General features: G+C 43.9%; 1 protein-coding gene across 1 annotated transcript; it reads right to left on the minus strand.

The window, feature by feature from the left end:
• On the minus strand, positions 1 to 8,354 carry LOC111587909 (circadian-associated transcriptional repressor). Its single transcript, XM_023298039.3, has 6 exons — positions 8,197 to 8,354; positions 5,448 to 5,910; positions 5,030 to 5,105; positions 4,234 to 4,312; positions 2,327 to 2,453; positions 1 to 1,668 (listed from the first exon to the last, which is right to left on the minus strand). Exons 2-6 carry the CDS (start codon positions 5,868 to 5,870, stop codon positions 1,276 to 1,278), a joined length of 1,098 nt encoding a protein of 365 aa, XP_023153807.2. The 5' UTR covers positions 5,871 to 5,910; positions 8,197 to 8,354; the 3' UTR covers positions 1 to 1,275.
• Between the last annotated feature and the right edge of the window lie 1,465 nt (positions 8,355 to 9,819).

Consider the following 9,819-nt stretch of genomic DNA (forward strand, 5'->3'; position numbering starts at 1 on the left):
TCATTTTGCATCAAACAAATATAACCACATTTATTTTGAAAGTATAAAATTTCACACTATAAAGGCCACTTTTCAGGGTAAATTGACAACCTTTCTGTACGATTTACACAGACAAATACCTTGTCCCTCTCTGCTGGTCGAACATACTGTCCAGTTCTGTGGCAAAATAAAATAGCAATTGTTCTACTCCACCACAGAAAGTAGTTGGCAAGATCCGAATAATTTACTCAATACAGGAAAATGGCAGGAGAGTGAGAATTCCTGATTTGTACATCCCACAGAGGAGCAGGTATTCTGAACGGTTCTCTCTCTTTATTAAACCGGCTTACAGGCACAGCTTGACGTTACAGGCACTGTTTGCCTTCTACAGGGAGACTCGAGAAAGAAATCTGCAGTGGACATTCTTTACAATGGCACCAGTCAGGCCACGAGAGCGTCCCCATGGAGAGAGCATCCTCTGTTTGCACAAGCAGGGCGACTTGCACCGCGGACCTCGCTGTCAGAGGCCGTTTGGCTCACTGCAGACCTGGTGAGGTGTCCAGACGTTGAGCATAGTGTTCACATTCCTACTCACCAACCGCGACGTGGTGCTCACTGAGGTAGAACAGTTGTACCAAAAAAAGACTTATTTATAAAGAATACAAATGTGTAACAGTCACATCAATAAACTTAAGAGTGGAGTCATGGAGGGAGGGAGGTAGGGAGGGAGGGGATGGAGAAGAGGGGATGGAGAGGAGGGAGTGAGGAGGAGGGCAACATCACATTTCACCCACATTTTCAGCACAACAATATGTAGACCACTGACATGTCTGGACATCTGAAAAGTACTCCCTCTCAGCATCAAGCTTCTCCTGCAGTTCTTTCCCTTTCAGGCATGATGGCTGTTTCACAGATACTCAAACTGGATTATTACATCTACAAGCCAGTGGGGAACAATTCAGCTGTGAAAAACACTTGCTCCGGTTGTCTCGGCATGTAAAAATCTATCCTTCCGACTCTCACACACGCTATTCAAGAGTGCAAACGATAAAACCAAAGATAAGTCAACAAAAGGGAACTAAAGCAGACACTTGTCATGTCAGAAAGGACACATTGCCAAACAGAGAGTAGAACGTGTTTGTCGACGCTCCTTCCACATTACAGAGGAATCTGTGACATCCCTTTTGAAGGCTCTCATCTCTCCTGAAGGCTGGAATGAGCTAAGCGAGCTGAACTGGCTCCCGGCGGGGTCGGGCAAGGCGAGGCTAAGCTGGACGGCCAGCCCCTCTGCGTGGACTAGGACCAGCTGCTGTCCATCAAGCCGCCTGTCCCCTTGCGTGTGATGATGCTGTCTGTTGATTTAAGGAGCCTCTCTAGACAGGGCGCGTTGATTTTGCCCGGCGGAGGGCCTCTGGGCACCGAGTCTGTCTTAGTGTGGCTGTCCGTGCTGGAGGACACAGCGCTGTCCTGCGTTAGGTCTCTGTCTCTGGGGGACAGCAGGTGCCTGGGACCAGCCTGGGCCTGCTCTGCTGTGGGGGAGCAGATGGGTGACGTGTGGAGCCACTTCAGGTTATTGGCGGAGTAGGCTCCAGGAGGAGTGAGGTCGGTGACTCTCAGGGCTTTGGTGCCGGCTGGAGGCTCGCTGACGATGACGGGGGTCGCTGCTGCAGTGGTGGTCGCTGGAGATAGCTGTCGGGAAAGATGGAAACTCAGTTCAATTTCAATTCTTTGGCCATTCCCATTGATTAAAAAATACTTTAAATGGGCCACCGTTCGCCTATTATATTAATTTCCATCTGCCGGTTTTTGAAAGAACCCTAAAAGTAAAAAAATACAGCGTAACATGTAACACTTTTGTGTGCACAAATCTAAGGATTTGTCATTGTAATGGCTAATACAAAAATATTGATTATAGCATTACGATTAACAGAAATACCAAGTGAACAAACAACTTCTTTGTGGATAAAAAAAAAAATATAAAAAACTAAACATGACATTCCTGTTTATGGGCGGATGTGTCAGGATTAACCGCAGAAATAAATCCACACCAAATAACAGCAGAGGAATGTTCCAGAGTATTCTGGCCTTTCTTATCCCCTTAGGGACACTCCTCCAAAATTACCTTTTCTCCTCTGTCATTGTTCTTAGCGAACCTGAGACTGCCGTAATACCTCAGTAAAAATAGCTTTTAATCCTCCTTTCCCTGTCCCAGACCTGTGATTAAATAATAATAGATATTTTAGTCGCTCTTTCACCGCGTCGCCACCATATGTTCTTGGCAACAGCCCTTATCTAACTGAGGAGCTCTTTCACAACACAGTTCCGCTTTTTTAAAAAGCAACTTTACCTTCAGTTTCTTGGTAGGAACAGCTTCCTCTGTCTGGGTGGCAGTGAGTTGGTCTTGGAGTTTTACATTAGGGAACCAGCTCTTCAGCATTTCCTCCATCTTAAGGATTATATTAATGTACTTTTCCCTGAAAAAAGGAAGGAAGGAGAGGTGGAGAAAGAGAGAGAGAGAGCGATTTAGTCAAGCTATCATGCATGAATCTGAGTAATCTACCAAAAATCTTGCCAGCCACTTCTCTGAAATCTTATCTCTCCATCAAGCTCACACAGGAAACATGCAATCTTGAGCAGCGCGTGAACACACACTCGCTCGCTCTGCACAGCCTGCCCGCCATGTGTGTGGGGGGAAATTTGTCTTAAGAACATTTCTCACATGTTTGGAGCTCACACGTGGCCTGATGTATAATAGTCCTCCTCGCCTCTAAATATAAACACCAAAGCCACAGCGGGCTCCAACAGCGTCATTGTGGAAATAAAGCAGTTGACGCCGTTTTCGTTGGAGGTGGGCATAGGCACAGCACCCTTTAACTCCCACCCGCCAAAACCAGATGGTGAGCAGGGATTAGCCGGTGTCATATGATCGGGACCTTCCTGCTGTATTCCATTCAGAGCATGTTAAATTCATGTGAAAGATTATCCACAACAGTGACTGCTAAAAAAGTCACTTTGATCCTATCTACCATTGTGTTGCTGCAGGGGCTGCCAGCTGGCAACTCAGAGCAGGCACAGGGAGCGACGGAGGGAGGGGTTTTCTAGTCCACCTTCCAGCCTCTGCCCCGGCTGTCTGCAGGGAGGCTGCCACACCCACTCTTTGTCTCCCATATGAAGGCAGCAGCTGGTGGGTGAGAGCTGCAATTAGTCTGTGCCAGACTCAGCAGCACTTTGTCTTACATGCGTACACCTTGATGCAGAGCCTTGCAGTGACTGACTGCCCAGCAAGACAAGCATTACGCTCCATGTAGAAATCACAAATGAAACTTCATTTCTGGACTAAATTGCACATGAAGGTGCTGTTTCATTCATAGACATTTAGTGTAATCATATCGTGTTGATATGATCATATGGTGCTATTGTTCTGTGAGATTTCCTTGTCTAATTTAGCACTAATATGATTGTGTTTACTTCTTCTCAAAAAGGATCATTTTCAACTTTTATTTACAGATACAGATGGCTGGACAAAACTAGCAATTTTCAAATGTCACATTGAGCAATGAAAAATGTAAATGACATAATGACTACTTATGGAATATTATAATTTACTCATGTAAAATTTTGGGTTTATACACTGTTGATCAGAAAATATTATTTATATTGTGAAGGACCATATTCCCCAGTGTTGAGGGATGCAAAATCAAGAACCAGAGAATGGCAGCTATTTCACATTTTATGATGTACAACATTTTTAAAATTATACTGTAGGGACTTTCTCCTCTAAAGGGGTCATATCATCTTCCATTATATTGTCTGGCCAGTGGAGAGCTAATCAAGCAGACACAAGTGTGCTACTCCCACAGTGGAGCCTCATACATTTTTAACAAGACGCCCAGCTATAGTGAGATCCAACCATCTCGGCAGTAAATTTATCCTGAATGTGTGGGGGTAGCAGCAACCTGCTGTGAGCCATGTGTCACAAACATAATGGAGACCACTTTGACCCACAGATAGCAAACAGCATTTCGAGCACTTGTAAATGTATATTAACTGTTGAGATTGTGATCCAGGTTTGAAACCACTGCAAGCCTCACTATTTACCTGTATCCCGATAAATATACACACACACACACACACACATATATATACATATATATATATATATATATATATATATATAGAGAGAGAGAGAGAGAGAGAGAGGGAATACTGAATATTGTTGTAGAGCAGTATTTGGGTCACTCTGAGGACACTTACCCCATGTAGGGGTTCTGCAGGACGCCCATGATCCTCTGAATCCTGTCCATGGCCACACTCTCCTGGAAACTGCTGAGTCCTGGAAAAGAAGAAAGTTGTAGTATGAGCCACATGAGCTGCGCTGACAGCAGGGCTGAGTCTGTGCAGCAGATGGGTTGTTTGAAATGTGTGTGTGAAGGAACAGACTCCCTGCTTCTGTGGCCAGGAAGTGTTGGGTCACACAAGGTTTGGGCTTGACCAAGATGCCAAACTAAGCAGTTTCAGAGCGTGTTTGAACATGGCGCTATCTTCCACGGGGTTTTATAATGCCTATCTGACGACTAACAAACAGCAGCGGCTTTAATGGAGACAGTGGCACAGTGTGTTCCCACTCACCTCTGCCCAGCAGAGTTTAAAAGGGAATCTGAAGTGGGACATTTCTTGCTCTCAGTGGGAAAAAAGAATAACATTTTAAACTGCTTTTTAATTCTCTTATAGGAGTTTTTCAAACAATGAGGTTGTTAAAATAAATCTTTACCCAGAATGAGCCCCTTTATAAAAGACACACATGGAATTCTTGTAGTAAGTTGATAGTCAGTCTGACAACAATACATGTTTCAGACATCTCACTCTCAAATCTCAGGGACACATATTCCACAAAGACGGGCACGCTGCCTGTTCAGGCTATTGTTTTTCTCAGAGACAGAAGAAAGACGGAGAGAGAAGTGGACTCGCCTCAGAAAAGTTTGTGTTTAACAGAATTAATATGGTGAGACTCAAAAACAAAAACAGAAGATACATGAAAAGACTAACTTACTTTCTCTGTATCTCCCTGATCGAAGACCATTCAGGATTGACGACAGCGGATGAATGTAGCATTGTAGCTCCATGCACTGAAAATGAGAACAGACTGATTTGTAGGTAGACAGTAAAACATGTTCAAAAACCAGCCTTCATGAAGTGCCACTCATTTTAACATAGAAGTTGTTTTTCGTGGTTTAGATAACTCACTGTCTATGGTTGGTTTATGATATAATGGCTCGTGTTCCTCAGAAAAGCATGACGAATACTCTTTCTATAGTTATAGGGGAGGGTCCTGTTTACTGGAAGTGTCGTGCGTGAGACACCCTGTGGAACCAGCAGGGGAGCTGATATAGGTGATAGGGCATGCTCTAGTTTTGCTGACACTGTCAACCACCTCCTGAGAAGCAGACATGAGTCACAGAGGGGCTCACCTTCCTGCTAAAAATTCGGTCTCTCTCTGACACGTTGGAAATGAGCTGCCGTTCTTTACGATCCCCCTCCGTGGAGCTGTGAGTTCTCTTCAGTGCTTGCTGGGTGCTTCTGCCATTCATTCTCTCTCCGTGCTGCATTTTACAGAGTCCAGTGGCAGTGCCTCTGTCCCATTTCTCCATGCAGTCGGGGGATCCCCGGCTGGAGACCTCCCTGACCTCGCTCCAGTTACCGTCGCCCTCCTTCAACTCGCTGCTCCGGCGGCAGCTGCTGTCAGACGGGCCCAGGTGTGGAGAGGCGCTGGGGGATGGAGAAGGATCTGTCTGGCTGTGCTCTCTGGTACAGTCAGACTCCTGTTCGCTCTCGTTTTCCTCATTGTCACTAGCCAGCCAGTCAATGGAGTTGTCCGAATCCGTAGCAGACATCCTCAGCTGCAGGCTCTAACTAGCACTGACCATCACTGACCTGGCAGAGAGAAAATCACTGTTAGTATATTGCAGCAATACAAAAAGGAATACAAGGCAGCAGTGATCAGAGTGGTAACGGTGAGAAGCAGCAGCTGAAAAGTAACCAATTTGAGGCCCTACAGCAAAGATAACCAAGTGAAGCGTCCTTGAGCAAACACTGCAGGTTCGTCTGGACGAAAACCTTCCAAAAAACACTGCATCTCCAGCCAAGCAGACATGAATAAAGGCAGAGAGACAGCGGCGCACTCTGAGCAGATGGTGGCAGAGAGACCTCAGTTGTTGAGACCACAATGACCTGTTTGTTTTGCAGATGCAACACCTGAGCCAGTAAACACAGGCCAGCCACCATCAAAAGCAAACACCAAGCGATCCTGCACTGCCCTCAAATACTCAGGTATTCAAATCTTTTGTCTCCCCGAATCTCTGCCGCCGTGATCCTCCACACCATGACGTCACACGCAAAACAAATTTCCACATTTTACAGTCGCTATGGCCGAGTATTTTTCCCCTCACACGTACTCTATCAGCTGGCCTGCCAGCTGCTACCACCACATTCATTCATAAACATTGTTAGCTTGTTTGTTCAAGAGGGGCAGGGGTCTGCCACCATGGCGACCAGCGCCTCAATAGGCTGCAGCAGACCTCCCATCAGCACGAGTGACACTTGTGTGCTAAAAAAAAAATTTACCAAATGGGAGACTAGCGCTGTTTGTTCACGACAGAAGAATGCCTCGTGAATAAAAAAAAAAAACTAGTCCGACCAAATGCTCTTTGCCATGTTTAATTGCTTGTGGGATCTTCGACACAGGGATTAGTACATGGAGGAAGTGGGAACAGCATTTTCAGCACAGGGATTATTTTTGGTGTTTGAATGGTTAATGCCTGGCATGGCTGCTGCTTCCTGTGAAGATTTGAGGGTAGAAGAGTTAATTGCTCCCTAGTTCTTTGTCTCACGATGACCACCTTCTGATCTTATTGTTAGAGAGGAGGGTGGAGCACAGATTTATAGATTTACTGAACACAGGAGACAGCTATGTTTTTTTTTTTTTAAATCTATGTAGGTCTGTTTATCTGCGTTTGCAGAGATCTTTATAGAGATCACCGGTGATCAGCTTTGTTTTGTGAAAAATTTTTTTTAAATCTAAACCTGAAATTACACTATTTCTCGACTCAAGGCTGGATGAAACTGATTTCTCGTGTTTTAATATTCAACCCCAGACAACCACACAAACATTATGTAACACACACACACACACACACACACACACACACACACACACACACACACAGACACACACACACACACACACACACACACACACACACACACACACGGGCAATTCAGGTTTATATATTTGCACAAATTGTGTTATATAACACAACATTACATATCAAAGAAATCTCACTAACTCCTCTAATAAGCAGTTTTTTTCTATACAAATCAACACAGAGAGAAAAAAAAAGGAGCCAGTCATCCTTTAGGTTCTCAAATAAAATTAGATATTCAATACAGCTTGGAAAATAAAACCTCAAATGACTGCCATGACTTGTTTCTAACCACTAATTTCATGTGCTTCTGTTATAAAACAACACGCACATGCCAAGCTTGTCCAAATATCCACATGCCCTGGGCCTTTAAATACAACTCACAGGCCTGCAGTGTGATAAAAATTCTAATAGCAGCTGCTGTAGTACTGATAACAGCTTATTTCACTACGTGTTTTTTTTTTTTTTTTTTTTTTTAATCAAAGAAAAGTGTGTCGTGTAGAAATGTAATGTAAAACAGCAGAGAGCCTTCGTGATCTCCATCTACCTGTGTAGGTGGGGCACCTAAATAGATGTCCACCACTTCACACACACAGCCTGGAATATATGAGAATAATTCTAGAGGTCAAACATCTTTACAAATCCGGCAGAAAAATGAGAATGAAACACGAAGATAAGGTGTGAGATCGGCTCTATCCGCCTAAATGCAGCTTTCAGATCAGTTGGGTAACAGACACAATAGACTTCCTCATCAGTCATAGTAAATTTGGCAGCATGCACAGCTAGATTATATAAAACCAAGAACGCAGACAGCAGTAACAGTCGCAGTCACGTCTAAACCCGCCTGATCGTATTATTAATCCTTCAACACATTTAACTGCATCTCCCATCATGTCTGTGTTAAATTCCTCTGGATGATTTCTAAACAAAAAACACATATACATACACAGAAATAAGATGATCTGTTCGCGTCCTCGCATAGAGAACCGGAGCTGCTGTAGTTGTTTCTGTTTCCTACCTTCACCAGGATGGAGCGGCTGGTCGGACCTTCCCTTTGTTTCAGCGGTAAATCCGGCAGGACCGTCGGGCTCAGAGTCGCTGGCGGAGCTGGACGTGCGGCTTGTGATCGAGGAGGCAGAACAGCCAGTGATCGGCCCGTGTTGCTTCTCCCAAGGCAACGTGTCTGGGGGGGCGGGATTAACGGGGACCGGCGCTCCCATTTGCTCCTCCAGCGGCCCCGACCGACAAATCGGCTGCTGCGCTCGGTGCAGCTGCGGAGCAATAGGCGAGGCCGGTTTACATGTATGCAAATGACATGGAAATGACACAAACACGTGGACACGCGGATCGGTTTCACTTCAGCAGCTGGGCTGAAAAGTCAATCCAGGGGCCAGCTTTGGTCATTCTGCAGGCATTCTTCCTCATTATATCATCTGGATGATGATGATGCCGGACTCCAGGCATCCAGGCAGGAAGCTGAGCAGGCTAAAGGCGCAGTCAGCACTTTGTGCAGCAGCAGCTGGGCAGCTTTAGCAGAGAAGTTTGCTCAAGGACACCTCAGAAGACTAGAGCCAGACCCTGTGCTCATTTGTTCTAGACACTCAGGTTACTACATTTAGGGGAAAAAAATACCAGAAGGGGAGGGGAATTATAGACTGCTTGAATTTAAAAAAGTTTGGCAAAGTAATTCACTTAAATAAATGCATGGCTGCAATATAAAAGCAACAACTAATGCATTTATTTAGATAAACTTTATTTATAAGGGTAATGGTGCATCAATTTACTATTGTGTCGACATCATTTGATTTCAAGCTAAATTCAAGTTAATATAACTTCATTAAATTCTGTTGATCACTTAGTTTTTTTTTCGCCTTGAGTTTAGGATTTGAAATCTACAGTCTACTGAACATGCCTGGACAGTTTCTGATGGTTAAGATTGGTGATTAAAATAGGTTTAAATGAAGAATAAAAGCTAGTTCACCTAACTCAAATTAGTTTGTTGGTTGAACAACCAAAAAGATTGATGCAAATGATATATTTTTTGAAAGAGTTTAGACAACAAAATAGTTTTGGGGTGTAAAAAGTACAAGAATTAATTATGAATTATATTATCTTTGGGATAGCTCTCCTCTTCCTGTCAAATCTTCCTCTTTCATTGCCATTTTTAAGAAAAATCTCAAGAAGTACACATTTTCACTGACTTTAGGTTGCTTTCAATGGTTTTAATATTTTAGTATGTGCTTTTGCAAGTTGTTCTGTGATATTTTGCTTTAGAAATTGATTCTGAAAGTCTTTTTCTTCATATATTTGTTGTTGTCTTCCCCATAATGTACAGCAATTTGGTCAACTCGGGTTGTTGTATAATTTGCTATATAAACTAGAAAAGCACTCAGAGAGTGCAGTACTCCACCAAGGCTGCTCGTTCTGTGGATAATCTCTGACAGATAAATCCTGATAAGTCCACAGCAGTGGATCTGTAGTAGAATCACAATCATGTGATCATCAGCAGACAACTGATGTGTTCAAATGTTGTCATAGTTACAGTGACTCCGTGCTGTTATCAGTGATACAGAGATCTTTAACAAATCCGTGGATCCAGACTATAAGCTGCCAAAATCGAATCAATTGATCCTTGTCATTT

This window comes from Amphiprion ocellaris, chromosome 3 (genome assembly GCF_022539595.1).
Source record: "Amphiprion ocellaris isolate individual 3 ecotype Okinawa chromosome 3, ASM2253959v1, whole genome shotgun sequence".
NCBI classification, from domain to species: Eukaryota; Metazoa; Chordata; class Actinopteri; family Pomacentridae; genus Amphiprion; species Amphiprion ocellaris.